Source organism: Euleptes europaea, chromosome 14 (genome assembly GCF_029931775.1).
Source record: "Euleptes europaea isolate rEulEur1 chromosome 14, rEulEur1.hap1, whole genome shotgun sequence".
NCBI classification, from domain to species: Eukaryota; Metazoa; Chordata; class Lepidosauria; order Squamata; family Sphaerodactylidae; genus Euleptes; species Euleptes europaea.
Window position 1 is genome coordinate 5104202 of NC_079325.1, and position 16232 is coordinate 5120433.

At 48.8% G+C, this 16232-nt stretch overlaps 1 protein-coding gene across 1 annotated transcript; it reads right to left on the minus strand.

The window, feature by feature from the left end:
- Positions 1-10544: 10544 nt before the first annotated feature.
- THY1 (Thy-1 cell surface antigen) lies at positions 10545-14233 on the minus strand. Its single transcript, XM_056860729.1, has 3 exons — positions 14197-14233; positions 12029-12367; positions 10545-10681 (listed from the first exon to the last, which is right to left on the minus strand). The coding sequence occupies exons 1-3, from the start codon at positions 14231-14233 to the stop codon at positions 10569-10571; spliced, it is 489 nt and encodes a 162-aa protein (XP_056716707.1). The 3' UTR covers positions 10545-10568.
- Positions 14234-16232: the final 1999 nt, after the last annotated feature.

The following is a 16232-nucleotide window of genomic DNA, read 5'->3' on the forward strand; positions in this document are numbered from 1 at the left end:
AAACGCTGCACGCAAGCAGCAGGTAAGAGAAATGCAAGATTCTTTTCTTTTTTCTTTTAAAGTACGTCTGATCCCGACAAGGTATTTTAAAATTAACCATTATCATACCAGACACAATGGCTGTGAAGGGAGAACGAGGAAAGCAAACACGCATACAGCCTTAGGCACTGATTCTATCTCTCCGCCTCAGTTTGTCATCTGTAAAATGGGATCATTAGCCACCTGATAGCACTATTATTGAGGAACAAGGAAAGTGTGTCATCTGCCTTGAACTTTAAAGGCCAACATCTATGACACGAAAATAAACTCTGTTTACTTATCCGATCCTTCCTCCAAGAAGCTCATGGCACCATATGTGGTTTTCCCATACCTATTTTATCCTCACAACAACCCAGTGAGGGTAGATTGGGATATGAGAAGAAGACTGGCCCAAGGTCACCCAGCACACTTCATAAAAGAGGGGGGATTTGAACTCAGGTCTCCCAGGTTTTAGTTTAATACTCTCGCCATTCTATCACACGGGCTGGGATTCAGCCAAACATTTCCACGGGCAGAGAGAGTGTGCCCACAGAGTATGATAGCCCTATTTCCCCCATGTGACTGTGCCCCCCCCCCCCAAATGATCCCTTTCTCCAGGAACAACATTTGAGGGGCATTTGGAGCTGAAGCGGGACTCAGGAAGGGGGAGGCGAGAAAGTCACACCACTCTGGTAGTGCGCCAACCTCCAGGTGGAGCCTGGCATTCTCTTAAAATTGCTCTCCAGACAACAGAGATCAGCTCCTCTGGAGGAAGTGGCAGCTTTTGAGGGCAGACTCGATGGTATACTATAGAGTCTAGGAACAACAGAATTCCTAGAATCATATCACATCCCCACAGAGCTGTGTCCCCTCCCCAAACTTCACCCTAACTGCTCCAAATCTTCAGGAATTTCCCTAGCTAGGTTTAGCAACCCTAATCTACAGGAGCAGAAATCTTTCTGCCCATGGAAACACCGGTGGATCCAACCCACAGACTCTTTTTCTGTTCTACCTCTTTTCAACTGTGGAAGGAATTAGAGATTTGGAAAAGAACACTCCTGAAGGGAGCCCTCTTAAATCCCTCTGGAACTTCTCTAGATGGGTTTCAGGGTGGAAGTTTCTTCCTGGAACGCCCTGAGTTGGGAGAACACCCAAGACGAATGCATACACAGCAGGAATCTCTGGGGTGTCGGGCCGCAGGGCCAATCACTGCCCTAGGCATATATTCGGCTGTGACTCAGCCAGCAGTAAAGGGCGGGATCAAGGAAAATTTTGACATCACCCCTGGTGCAAGCACAACCTCCCTCCTGCCTTGCTTCTCATCACCCACGCAGACACCTCGCTTCAATGCTGATGGAGAACAGGGCTCAGAAAAGTCAGAGAAAAGATGACGGGGACATGTGTGTCCGTAGGGGGAAGAAAGCAAGAACCTCTCCTCTCATAAGAGCATAAGATAAGCCCTACTGGATCAGACCAAGGCCCATTGAGTCCAGCCATCTGTTCACACAGTGACCAACCAGGGGCCTCTAGGAAGCCCACAAACCTATTATATTAGGTGCTGTGGAACACAGTCAGGACTGCACAATTGTCCTGCCTGTGTTCCACAGCACCCAATATAATGGGCACGCTCCTCTGATCCTGGAGAGAATAGGGATGCATCATGACTAGTATCCATCTTGACTAGTAGCCATGAATACCCCTCTTCTCCTCATACTCTCTCCCAAGCACTCGGCACTATTTCCAATGCTGCAATGGTAAACATGTCCCTGAAATAACAAGCACCATCCCATTTAGGATGGATTTATGCTAAACCAAAAACTGCCCATGGATTCAAACCCAAACACCCAGGAGGCAATTCATGCAACCCACAGCTTGTATGTGGAGTTTGGGTGGGCTTCGCAGCAGCTACCATTAAAACAGTCCTTTATTTTCTTCCCCTGGCCAGGATGACCCACAGCCTGGCTTTGCAGCAGCCAGAAGTTCAGCCAGAACAGCTTTCCTGGGTATCAAGAATGCAGCAATGGGGGAAGTTTCACCTGCTGAATTTCTCCCCGCTGCCCAGCCCTGAAAGGCACAGGAGATTACAAGGGGAAAAAAATAACCCTCTCAGTGGAACTCTTGGGCAATCGTGGCAGAGATGTCTGTCTTGCATAGCCAAGAAGGAGGATTCGTGTCCCAAGAGGATCAACCCGATTCTTCTTTTATTCACAAGAGCAACTAGTTGGAAAGTCAAGGGAATCACCAGCTCCGAGGGTAGAAATTCTTGCTCCCCTCCCTTGGGGTTGCCTGCAGATCTCCAGAATTACAATTACAGATTGCGTATCCCTTATCCGGACTGCTTGGGACCAGAAGTGGTCCGTATTTCGGATCTTTCCATATTTTGGAATATTTGCATATACATAATGAGATATCTTGGGGATGGGACCCAAGTCTAAACACGAATTTCCCCTGGAGATCAGTTGTAATAGCAGGAGGTCTCCAGCTAGTACCTGGAGGTTTGGAAATCAGCACAGTCAAGGTACAAAATTACAAAATTATTATTCGTGATTAGGACAAATTACCACAAGTGCTATACAACATTTACTTATCCTGCTACTATAATACATAAAATTCACTTAATGTCAACCATTCAGGTGTCCAATTATTCTTTGTGTTATGGATGCAAATATGCTATTTTTCTTTATATTATGGTTGAAAAAGTCCAATTCAAGTAGGATATCCAATGACTGGTATAATCCCAAAAGAATGAGCTGGGGGACGACCCGTTTCAAGATGTTTTCTTCAGCCCCATGTTCAATCAAATCCAATTGTAAAATCTAAAACCTGGTAATTTGTTATTGATCCAGTTCCATTTCAAGTCAGGGTCATAGTTCCTCAAGGATACACTGAATTGTATCCCTTGAGGAACTATGTACCTGACTTGAAATGGAACTGGATCAATGACAAATTACCAGGTTTTGGATTTTACAATTGGATTTGATTGAACATGGGGCTGAAGAAAACATCTTGAAATGGGCCGTCCCCCAGCTCATTCTTTTGGGATTATACCAGTCATTGGATATCCTACTTGAATTGGACTTTTTCAACCATAATATAAAATAGCATATTTGCATCCATAACACAAAGAATAATTGTACACCTGAATGGTTGACATTAAGTGAATTTTATGTATTATAGTAGCAGGATAAGTAACTGTTGTATAGCACTTGCGGTAATTTGTCCTCATCACGAGTAATAATTTTGTACCTTGACTGTGCTGCTTTCCAAACCTATTTAGGTACAAGCATAGTGATGCCTTTATTTGTTTAACTTGTTAGTACCTGGAGGTCATGAGACGACAAGAGTCACTGGAAAAGACAGTCATGCTAGGAAAAGTTGAGGGCAGCAGGAAAAGAGGAAGACCCAACAAGAGATGGATGGACTCAATAAAGGAAGCCACGGCCTTCAATTTGCAGGATCTGAGCAGGGCTGTCAAAGATAGGACAATTTGGAGGACTTTCATTCATAGGGTGGCCATGAGTCGGAAGCGACTTGACGGCACTTAACACACACACCTGGAGGTTGGCAACCCTAGGTGGACTGGAGGGTTTTGGACTCTTCTTGCTCTCTCCTGGGCATGGAGTAGGGGTCACTGGGAGTGTGTGTAGGGGGACGTCGTTGCGAAGTTCCGGCATGATGCAAGGGGGGGGGGTTTGGGCTAGATGGCCCCGGTGGTCCCTTCCAGCTCGATGATTCTAGGGCCATTTATTCATGGAAGGTTTTGCATTGGATTTGTCACTCTATAGATGCCCATTTTCCCCATCTGAATTCTCAAAACTCTGCATGGCGGCTTATTGTTGAGTTTTGAGAATATGGATAGGGGAAAAGTGCGTCTAAAGAGTGGCAAATCCAAGGCAAAACCTTCCATGAATAAATGGCCCTAGGTCTTCAACGTCCCTCCCTTTGCTGCGCGTTTTTTTTTTTTTTTTAGATATTTTTATTGATTTTTAGAATTATCTGGGGATACAGGAAAGGAAAAAGGGTAAGGGAGGTGTAAAGAAAATACGTTTTTTAACCCCTAACATAGTTTGCTTAGTCATTTTTTAACATATTGTATTTAATCACCAAAATCATTTTCATAACATTTAAAAGAATCCAATACTGTTTTCTAATCTTAATAAATTCCTTAAAAAAAGAAAGAAAGAAAAAGCTTGATTGTTTATCTTTATTCAAGTTTTGGATATGTGGTTGAAGTACTTCTGTTAGATATTCTCGTTTTTTTGATAGGTTATATATAATCATAAGCTTTATTTTCATAATAAAGGATTTTTTAATTATTTTTAGTTTTATGCTGCGCGTTTGTTGAGCTCCCTCCCCAGGCTCCCCTCCCAAAATCTCCAGCTGTTTCCCACCCCAGAGTTGGGAAAAGACCCCCCCCCCCCCCCCGGCCAGCGAGTCCCGCGTTGGGCTTCCGCGCTGGCGGGGAGGAGGGAAGCGAGTCGTGTCGGGGCGAGCGTGCGAACGCGAGGTGCGCTCCCGGCCAGCCGCCCGGCTCCGTCCCCGTCCCCGTCCCCAGCCGCCGGGCTCCTGTCCGCGGCCAGGGCCGGCGGGGCTCCCCCGGGGTTAGGGCAGCGCGCCCCCCGGCGGCGAGGGGTGGGGCTGGGGCTGGGGGCGCGCCCCGCACTCACCTGGCTCTCCGCGGGCGGCCCGAGCCGAAGCCGGCCGGCTCCATGGAGCCGCGCTGCCCGCCGCCGCCGCCGCCTGAGGTCACAATCCGGCCGCGGTTGACGCAGGGCCGCTCGGATCGGCCCGTCTCCTCGCGAGTAACAGCCTCCCCCCGGGGAAGCGCGGCCACAGGGATGCGCTCTGCACGCGCTCGGGGGCGGCGGCTCCTTCGCTCGGCTGGCGGGCCAAGAATGCAGCGGGGGCTTTTTTTCCTCCCCCAAAAAGTCAGCACTGGGGGCGCGGACGGCGATCGCTCACTTGGGAGTAGATCCCACTGGAAAGCTGGCCTTACTTCTGAGTAAGCACGTCAGTGCGGACCTGGGCAAATCTCAGGAATGCCAGGCGTCAACTGGAGGGAAGAGGTTCCGGGGTTGGCTCGAAACGGACGGACTGGAGCGGGAGTTGGGGCAGAATGTGGGTTGCCAAACTCCAGGTGGTCAAACCCCAAAGCACCCAGATGGGCAACCAGTAGTATCCTCCCAATGTAAAGTATATTCTAACAACAAGTGGAATAAGTATGCACAAGTTCCTGAATACAAAACAGTATCGACAATGAAGTTGCACAATGCAGTTGATACTGTTTTGTATTAGGGAACTTGTGCATACTTATTCAGTTTGTTGTTAGAATATACTTTACATTGGGAGGATGTTGCTGGTTGCCTATCTGGGTGCTTTTGGGTTTGACTGTATTTTGTCACCACCTCCGGGTCTGTATTTTGTCACCACCTCCAGGGGGTGGCTGGAGATCTCCCGCTATTACAGCTGATCTCCAGGCGATATAAATCAATTCCCCTGGAGAAAATGGCCACTTTGGCCATTGGACTCTATGGCATTGAAGCCCCTCCCCAAACCCCACCCTCCTCAGACTCCACCCCCAAAATCTCCAGGTATTTCCCAACCCGGAGCTGGCAACCCTAGGCAGAATTCACTGATAAGGGTGACCTGATTTGTACTGGCTTAAAGCAGAGTTGTTTTAAAGCGCGTTTTAAAATATTTTAATTGTTATCGTGTAAATTTAAGAAGTTGTAAACTCGCTTAAGTTGTTGTAAGCTCACTTAAGAAGTTGTAAGCTCTGCCCCGTGGTGCAGAGTGATAAGCTGCAGTACTGCAGTCCAAGCTCTGCTCATGACCTGAGTTTGATCCCAACGGAGGTTGGTTTCAGGTATCCGGCTCAAGGTTGACACAGCCTTCCATCCTTCCAAGGTCGGTAAAATGAGTACCCAGCTTTCTGGGGGTAAAGGGAAGATGACTGGGGAAGGCACTGGCAAACCACCCCGTAATCAAAGTCTGCCTAGTAGACATCAGGATGTGATGTCACCCCATGGGTCAGGAATGACTCGGTGCTTGCACAGGGGACCTTTACCTTTTTAAAGCTCACTTGGTTACAATTGGAGAGGCGGGTTTCATTAAATAAAATTCGAATAAATTATCTCTGCTATAGGTGACAGAGGAAATCCCACTAATGCTTGGCATTTTGCCAGGGTTAGTGGCAGGGCTTATGGAAGATGGTGTTGTTTTCTGTTGCCCCAGAAGGTCAGACCAGAACCAACAGGTTGAAATTAAATCAAAAGAGTTTCCATCTAGGAAGAATTTTCTGAGTTAGAGCGGTTCCTTGGTGGAACAGGCTTCCTCGGGAGGTGGTAAGCTCTCCTTCCCTGGAGGTTTTTAAGCAGAGGCTAGATGGCCATCTGTCAGCAATGCTGATTCTATGACCTTAGGCAGATCATGAGAGGGAGGGCATCTTGGCCATCTTCTGGGCATGGAGGTGGGGGGGGGGTCACTGGATGTGTGGGGGGGAGTTAGTTGTGAATTTCCTGCATTGTGCAGGGGGTTGGACTAGATGACCCTGGTGGTCTCTTCCAACTCTAGGATTCTGTGATCCTATCAATGCCAAATGACCACAAAAACAGAATGAGCCCCCATGGCCTGATTTCTGTAGACGAGATGGCTGTTTTAGATTTTCACAGTACAACGGTGATCAGTTCCCAACGTCTGCATGTCATTCTAGGCACAGGAGCCCCAGCCAGGAAAAGAGGTGGCAACCCCACCTTCTGGCCCCTTGAAGAACAGCTGAAGTCTTGGATGCCACTGAACCGGGACCGAAAGAAGACTCCATACAAACCAGGATTTCAACAAACAATCTAAGGATTTATTGTGTGCAGCGGATTTTTTTTTTTGTCTTTAACAGAATTTTTCTTTTTACCACAAGCTGTGGAAAAACACTCCACAAATGTTCACAAAACAAGACTAGGACATATAGAGCCATGTTTGCCACTGGGCTCGGCCTCCCCCCTGCCCCCGGAAGGCCTCGATCCTCAGCGTTTGCATTTACTGGAGAAATAAAGAGCAAGAAGATGGATGGCGAGAGGCGATGCCAGTACCTGAGCAGTAAAATCCAGGTGATCGGTGTGTGTGGGGGGAAGCCAAGGATTGACGCAAGACATTCAGAGCGGGGATGCGGCGGCGATGCTATGCGCCTCTCGGCCTAACACAGCGTTCAGCAAGGCAGGGTGGGGCCGAACCAGAGAGGACGACAACCCCAAAGCCACCCTCGAGAAGAACCAATATGATCCGCCTTGAGTCTCAGAGAGAAAGGCTGGCTATAAATGCGGTTAACAATAATAATATCCCTCCCTACCACCAGCATGGCCTTTATTAATAAACCTTCTTCTGCTCTGGCTCTAAGAAAGTTCCCCAGCTCCTTTCCTGGTCCCAGAGGAGATCCTTTAACACTTCAAAGGGATCCACTAATGGAATTTGCTTCTCCAGAGACCCACATGGCAAATCCTAACCAACTTCTGCCTCTGGGGCTTCAACCAACATCTCTGCTGGCTCCTTCACAAACGGCATATCCAGTGGTGAATTTAATGCCCCCCAATCCAATATAGTACCCTTATGGCAACACACTATAAAGAGTTTGCAATCTGTGTATTAATCCTAGGGCAAATGGGTTATTCCTAATTTAAACGCACACACTTTATTTGTACCTCCCACGAGAAGGGCACCAAAGATATGCACACTGCCCCTTTCCAAATAGTATTAAAAATGGTATCCAGATTGTTGGTTATAGAGACAGCAACTCATTACTTTTTTAAAGTTGATGCTAAAACAGGCAGGGATAAGAAATATTCCATTGCATTCCAGTGATGTGGAGATGCCTTGCCAACATCTTGGATTACTAGGCCACAAACCGCCGTCTGAATAAATAGCGCTCTAAGATGAGGCAATAACTGTTGGAAGGTTTCTCTGGTTGCCCAGAGGCAGTCCATTTGCCACAGATTACCTGGGCAATTTACAGATTTGCAGTCCGGGAGCGCAAGCTGCCATTCCTCTAATTAAATAAAAAATAGTGCTATAAAAGGGAAACACTTCCTGGAATTAAGTACAAGCCTTTGGCTGAGATGACAGGCTGAGATACAGATATGGCTCTTTGTAGTGCAATGATAAATGACACCCTCCAGCCAGGTAATGGTGTGGTTTTCAAAACAACTCCCTAATTTCCAGAGGTTTATTCCACTTATGTGGCGGGAGCGTGATATAGCGGCTAGTGTCGGAGTAGGATCTGGGAGGCCCAGCTTGAAATCCCAGTTCTGCCAAGAAGCTTGCTGGACGAACTTGGGCCTGTCAGTCAGTCCAACATGCCTCACAGGGTTGTTGTGAGGATAAAATGGAGGAGGGGTAAACAACGCCCACCACCCTGAGCTCCTTGAAGGAAAGGCCAAGGGGGAAAACACTCTAAAGAAATAACTGGAAAAGGCAACTATCAGCTGTTTCATTCTACGCAGGGTGGAAGGATTCTCCATGAAATATTTTGGCAGGGTCAAGTCCGAGGTGGCAACCCTCAATCAGGACATCAACCACCTGGAGGGACGGGGACCACCACAGTCAGTCTGGGGCTCCAGCCACATGTGGGTATTGGAACAAAATTTGCAGCTGCAGTGGGTTCACCTCCAAAACACAAGGCCCCTTCAAACTCTATGATTTTATGTTCTCGTCTTTCATCTTTCCTCGAAAGCCAGGCCCATAGCTAGAAATTATGGGGGAGGCCTATGGGATTTGTGTGTGTGTGTGTGTGTATACACGCATACACACACACCACTCACCTAAAATGTTTAAGTAATAAAACAGAAGTCAAGTGGTCATTTAAAGACTAACAAAACGTATTCCAGAAGATCTGATGAAGTGAGCAATGTAATGTATGGAACTCAGTCTCTGTCCTTGTGTGTCCTCCCCACGCGGACATAACAAGCACTGACTCAGAAACTCACGCTACAAAATCTGGCAGTCTTTAAGGTACCACTGGTCTCTTGTTTTGCTTCACTGCTATGGCTACCTGTATGGAATTATGTTTAAGTGCACAACCTTTTATTTGATCGCACTTTTAAATCAAACAATAGTGCTCAAACATCATAGCCACTTTGTACTCATAGGCTGGAAGAAGAAGAGTTGGTTTTTATATGAAGACTTTCTCTACCACTTAAGGAAGAATCAACCTGGCTTACAATCACCTTCCCTTTCCCTCCCCACAACAGACACGCTGTGAGGTAGGTGAGGCTGATAGAGTATGACAAGCCCAAGGTCACCCAGCTGGCTTCACGTGTAGGAGTGGGGAAACAAATCCAGTTCACCAGATTAGCCTCTGCCGCTCATGTGGAGGAGTGGGGGATCAAACCCGGTTCTCCAGATCAGAGTCCACCGCTCCAAACCACCGCTCTTAACTACTACACCATGCTGGCTCTCTCTAGTGCAAAGATGTTTTGGCCTTTCCCTCGGAGAAGGGATCAGAAGGGGGCTTTGCAGCCATGCTGAAAAACTGGTTGCTGCTGGCTTGGGCGGGGTTAACCCAAGAACTCTGGCCGCCTGAAAGGAGAGCCACTGAAAAGAAGGACCCGCTCCAGAAGTCTAGGATTCCACATGCAAGACGGGTTGAGGGGCTGAGGTTACTCCGCTCTGTTCCTGGCTAGGGCAGAGAGTCAAGCCTTCAGTTCTACTGCGTTCATTTCTTAGGCTGAAGTGGCACGCTTCCTTTACTCCCCGTCCCTCCCTGGTTGAGATTACTCATCCACTTCAATCAGAGACGGGCACAGAAGATGCCAGGCCAATGGGCAACACCATCCCTATGCTGAAAGCCGCCCGCAGACTCCACCAAATCCTAGATGGGTGCACACACACACTCAAAAGCACCTAATGGCCATGCCTGCCTGTTCCCTACACATCTGCAGAACAAACATGCCCTCTTCCCCCCTGCAGGGCTAAACTTCCGCCCGTCTCTTTCTACACTGCCAATTTTGCTCTGTGCCTTTTAAGACGCCCGGCTTCATCAGAATCCGCTCTTTTCCTTGAGTCTCTGGTCTAGCTACTCACCTAAATTTGGAAGACATTGAACTGGACAAGGCAAGCTGATCTCTGTCCGCGTGGCTCCTCCGCCAGCTCGCTTGCGTGGGGGAGAGAAACGACCCAAAACAGAAGAAGCTGGCATGGAGAAAAAGCAGCGCCACAGGAAAACACACACGCTGTCATGCTTGCATGGGAACCCCCCCTCCCTCGATTGCCACCCCCCTGCAATGCATTGCTCGTATGGGACGGTGCGATGGTAGTGGTCAGCGCAAAATCAGTCACTTGTGTTAGCTATGCGGCTATATAGATATATAGAGATAATATGGAGATACAATTGGGGGTAAGGTTTCAAACCATCGTCCCTCGTGGCTGACTCTTTCCCGTGAAAAGGGCCACGCTCCGGTGGTGGGTGTCGGTTTGTGTGCTTCTCAGCTCTTTCCTCCCCCCTTTCCTTCCTCCTCATCTCACCCCCTCCCCCTCCCCCGTTTTGCTTGCTTCTTGCTCTGTCTTCAGAGGGACACGAAATCCACGGCTTGCAGAAGAGGCAAGGAGAGGAGGAGGAGGAGAAGCCACGAAGTGTTCTGGACGAGAAGGCTGATTCCGGCACACTTTTCTAGCTTGTCTGTGAAGAAGAAACAGGAGAGGAAAAGGAGAGAAGAGAGACTGTCAGATCGGAAAGGGAAAGAACTGGCGGCAGGAAGAGACTCAGTCCTGGGTGTTACAGGGGAAGCTACTTTCTTGCCTTGGAATCTCAAGCATTTTACAATACTCCCCCTCCCCAGAATGGTCTGGTTGTCCTTGCCATTTGGCGTGACAAAGGTCTTGTTCACACAAGAAACGGGGCACCATCGCAGGGCAGGACTAGACATAGCATCTTGGTGCTCAGCTTCATATGATGATTTCCTGTGTTTACTGCAAATGTTTTTCTTTTTGGGGGGTCTCCAGTTAAAGGGACTAGGCAAGTAGGTGATGTGAAAGACCTCGGCCTGAGACCCTGGAGAGCCGCTGCCGGTCTGAGCAGACAATACTGACTTTGATGGACCGAGGGTCTGATTCAGTATAAGGCAGCTTCATGGATTTGTGTGTTTAAGAGAAAAGTAGACGTGTCAGGACAGAAGGAAGTTTTGACAAGGCTCTCTGCTGACTAGAAAAAGCCCCCCTCAGCTTCCTTTACCCCCGGCTGGGCAGGAACAGGGTGGTTCGCCATTATGACCCTCCCTGCAAACTTTCCAGAATTTTCAACAGGGCTTGCACGAAAGGACTGCTCTCAGTGGAGTACACCTCTAGATACCTGACTAGTAAAATAAGCAAAGCAATCCAACATTCTTTCTAAATGTCACTTTCGGGCAACAGAAAACAGTTCCCTGTTTGACTTCCAAGCCGAAAATAATAATTTCAGATGTGTACAAGTTAAAACCTTTGCCCTGAATTGCTTTAATTTGAGGATATTTGCTCCTTTTGATCCTTTTATTTGCTCTCTGTTGCTTTAATGACATTTCCCCTGCTTCTGGTGACGGCTTTTTCATTCCTGGATTAATCACAGGATCCCCAATTGGCTGGAATCACCCCTGGCCATGAAAAGGTCATCATGATGCTATGGAGCCAATCAAATATAGCTACAAGATGAGGACACTGAAGGCAAGCCAGGCTGATTAAGTGCAAGGTCACCCTTTCCTGGATCAGAGATGCAGGTGATCCCAGCCAATCAGGGATCCAGTCACTGCGGTATATAGCCAATCAGATCTGGCAATCCCTGATGGCAAGCCAGTGAGGGCAAGCTAAACGAAGAAGCAAAGACGTACGTGGGCATTTCGCAACGCCGTTGAAAATATTCCCACCAAACAACACTTGAGGTTGACTCAGGTAGGTCCCATGTCGCAACCATGAATCTCCTCATCTGTATTCACTTTGAAGGAAAAGAGCTTCCGTGCTCCCTGCCTTACATCCATGTCCCGGCGTCCTGCCTCACCTTTGACAACAGTGATGTTCTGGGTCTGGAGGCCAGGCAAGTCGTTGGTGATCTTCAGCTGGCACACGTAGATGCCTTCGTCGGCGGCCGTGAACCCGTAGACGTGGAGGCGCACCTCGTTCCTGTGGAGGCTGACGTTGGCGCGGTTCCTGAAGGAGGCTTCAGGCACGCCAATGTTGCTGGCGACAACGCGCATCGCCCTGGAGTCCTTGGTCATGCGGAACTCGAAACTCAGGGGGTTGTCAGTCTTATTCTCGTACTCACACTCCAAACGCAGGTTCTGGTCTTTTAAGCAGGCTTTCAATGCCCGGATATTTTGGCACTGAGCAACTTGAAGCACTGAGGGAGGCAAGAGAGTACGTGGTCACCAACGCTGACGGGGCTGGGAATGGGCCATGCTAGACGGAGAGACAAACTACATGTTACACCCCCGCAGGGAAGGTCTTTGGCTTCTGTTAGCATCTGTTGAGAGCCAGCATGGTGTAGTGGTTATAAGAGCCACGGACTCTAATCTGGTGAACCGGGTTGGTTCCCCACTCCATGAAGCCTGCTGGGTGACCTTGGGCTACTCACAATTCTCTCTGAACTCTCTCAGCCTCACCTACCTACCTCACAAAGTGACTGTTGTGGGGGGGGGGGGAAGGCAATTGTAAGCCGCTTTGAGACTCCTTAAAGGTAGAGAAAAACGGGGTATAAAAACCAACTCTTTTTCATGTCTCAGGGCCAAACTAAATGGACCTAATTCATCCTCTGCGTAGGTGGAGCTGCAAAATCGGGGAACGAACCCCTTCAGTGTGATTTGCACATGGGAAACCAGCTTGGGGGATAAGGCAGGAGCCCCCCCTCCGTGGTGTTCTGAGCCTGTTTTAAGCTCTCCTTTTTTTAGCAGCCGTTGCTGCTGTGTGAAACACGGGTCAGGTCTGTGGGGAAACCTGGAACCAGGTCTTTAGAAACCATAACCTTTAGTTTGGCTCTGATATGTGATGCTTACAGAGGCCAAAAAGAACCTGCCCGTGGGGTTCTGCATGCGCCCGGTACCTCGCTGAAACTGGCTGAGCGCATGTGCCCGAATCAGGCCCCGGTGTGGTTCACATGTGCAGGAGAACGAGACAGTAATGCGGGGGCCGAACGGGCAGACTGCAGGCAGAGGGATCAGAGAGCTCCTCTGATTCACAAACTCTGTGAAAAGAAAGCTGGGCTGCACAGAAAACAGGGCCCGAACCCTCTGGCTGTGCTGGGTTTTATTTGCATGATGTCCCAAACTGGTGGGAAGCTTCCAAAATGGGATCCTCCAGCTTCTGACTGAAGGTGTGGAGTCCATCCTGCCCCCTTGTTTCTGCTTCTTGAGCGTGTGTGAACCAGGGAGCTCTGCTAAGGCGATGGCTGTTCAGACTTTGAAATATCAGCTCCTGCCACCAGGAGGCAGTATAAAGCCTCTGGATTAGCCAGGACCCGGGTGAAACTGAGGCAAGTTGTGAGACAGTGGTCGTTTGTGCATGGGTAGTTTCATCCACATTCGCCCCCGGTCTGACTCGGTTGCTCCTTGGAGTTACGCATGAGTTTTCCCTCCATTAGAGACGACCTCGCTGCCAGCCCTCACAAATCCCGGGGCTTCCCGTTCCTCTGTTAACCCGATTCTTCCCTCTCCCCTGAGTTCAGCCCAGGTGAAATCCCTGTGCGTAAGGCAAAGCGCAGGACATGGAAGCTTAGTTTCGCTCACAAGCAGCATGTCCAAAGGCAGGGACTCAAATGCTTCCTGCTTCCTCAGAGCTCTTTCTGAGCAGAAGAAAAGCCTTTTAAAACCAAGGCTTGGATTTCTCCCCCCTTCTTTCAGATTGCTCCATTTTTTGTTCTTAAAATGCTTTTTTATGCAGCAATTGGGTTGGGGGGGGGAGGAATTTTCTTTCACAGAAAACTCTACAAAGTAAGCCAATTACAAAGCATTTCAAGGGGCGGGGACTTGATTTGAGCTTGGAAACTGCTGGTGCAGATTCCCAACTGGAAAGTATGGGTCCAGCCAGCAACGAATCTCAGGTAAAACTCTCGTGCATAAATGACCAACATCACCCACCAGACATTCACCGGCATTCTGCGAAGGCTATGATATGCGCCCAGCAAATGCCTCTGACGGCCACTAGATGGCACAAACCCCGGGCAGTGTCCTTTACCTGTCACCAGGACAGCGATGCCAATGGTGGACTTCATCTTCCCTTCCTCTGTGCCCTGGAAGACAGCACGGGGGTGGAAGAAACCTAGGGGAGAAAAGCAGCGTCCGGTTAGCCGAGAGGAGGCTGACGTTGAAAAAAGGGATCGGCAAGTCCAAAGCATGCTTTTCTGCAAGCGGGAATGCCCGTTGGCTAATTTGCAGCCCAGGACCCGGGAAGCAATTGTACACTCACCAACGAAGCCACACGTGCTCTCAAGCGCCTACATTAATACCCCCCCTGCTTTCTGCACACGCCTCACAGCACCAGTGGTATGCCACAGGCGTGATAGACAGTGTTGCGCGCAGTGAGTTAGTGTCAGACTAGATTTTTAAAATTTATTTTATTTTTTAGACTTATAACCCGCCCTTCCCAGCAAGCTGGCTCAGGGCAGGTGACATCATTTAAAAGCACAACAAACCATATATATATATAATCCTTAATAAAACCAAACAATAAAACTCTAAAACCCTAACATAATGGCACATAAATTCTAAGTAAACTATAGGCATCATATAGGTGGCAACCCTTCAATTTATGTTATTCCCATTCAAGGGAGAGAAGGGGGGATGCAGATTCAAATCTCTGCTCTTTGCTGGACTCCATCTTAGAATACTGCCCCTAACTGGTGGCTTTGAGCTCATTCATCTGCTCCAGTTCCCACCCGTTGTCTGCTCTCCCCCCCCCCATCCAAGTGGGGCCATTTCTGAATGTTCAGGTGGGTGAATGGGGCCATAATTGATCTGCCACCCTCTCATTTGCACTTGCCCCATAAGGGGCCCTGCTGAACCATTTAGCACTAGAGATCGAGCTGCGTCACACACACTTTTTCACGAGAGGAGGGGCAGCTGCTTGATGCTTCTTCGGGTCCCTGGGGCTCTTGTGCAACCCGAGATCTTCCTGCACCAAACCGCCTTGAACCCAATTGCGTCTGCCCGGCCCCAGAAGACTGCTGCTGGCATGACCTTGATGCCAAGTCGTGTGGCATGGCAGCTCCCCCCTCCAGGGAACAGGCTTATTTGCTGCTGGGGAGCAGAAAGGTTTCATCTGCACTCTGCTGGTCCTCAAAGGCTACCCTAAAACAGCCTGGAGAGGAAACGACTGACAATACAATAACCATCTTCAAGTACTTGAAGGGCGCCGAGTTGTTTTCTGTTGCCCCAGAAGATCGGACCAGAACCAACGGGTTGAAATTAAATCAAAGGAGTTTCCTTCTAGACGTTAGGAAGAATTTCTGACAGAGTGGTTCCTCAGTGGAACAGGCTTCCTCGGGAGGTGGTGAGCTCTCCTTCCCTGGAAGCTTTTAAGCAAAGGCTAGACATCCATCTGTCAGCAATGCTGATTCTATGACCTTAGGCAGATGATGAGAGGGAGGACAGCTTGGCCATCTTCTGGGCATGGAGTAGGGGTCACTGGGTGTGTGTGGGGGAGGTAGTTGTGAATTTCCTGCATTGTGCAGGGGGTTGGAATAGATGATCCTGGTGGTCCCTTCCAACTCTATGATTTTACAATTCATTCCAGGTAGGGCAAATGCTGTAAAAAAACAAACAGAACACGTCTCTCTTGTTAGCTGTGAGTCCAGCTCTCTCTGCTAGAAGAAGTGAGCTGGGTTGGAGAAGCCAACAGAAGCCGACAGCATTTTTCTCCACCACAGAGGATGGTCTGGAGGACCACGCTCTCCTCAGAACCAGGAGAGAAGGGCCACAGTTTGTTGGCAATAAACCGAAGGAGGTTTCTTTGGGCAGGGAGAAAAGGCTCAGAAACTGCGAGAGAAACAGGGTCACTTCTTGGTTCCTTCTGGGGCTGACCCAGAAAGGAAGGGGAAAACGCTAAAAATCCGCTAAATTTTCCACTAAAAATCAGGGCCGACCCTGCTTAGCTTCTGAGATCTGATGAGATCAGGCCAGTCTGTGCTATCCAGGTCAGGGCATCTAGTTGTAATTACATATCCCAAACCAAAATTTAACTTGGTTTGCCACCCCGGTGTGCTGTAATGGCTA

Excerpts from the sequence above, each read along its gene's own strand:
- THY1 (XM_056860729.1), bottom strand. The coding sequence starts at position 14,233 with ATGAAGTCCACCATTGGCATCGCTGTCCTGGTGACAG. Across the intron at positions 12,368-14,196 it reads CATCGCTGTCCTGGTGACAG|TGCTTCAAGTTGCTCAGTGC; the intron begins GTAAAGGACACT and ends TGCCTCCCTCAG. Across the intron at positions 10,682-12,028 it reads GAACATCACTGTTGTCAAAG|ACAAGCTAGAAAAGTGTGCC; the intron begins GTGAGGCAGGAC and ends TCTTCTTCACAG.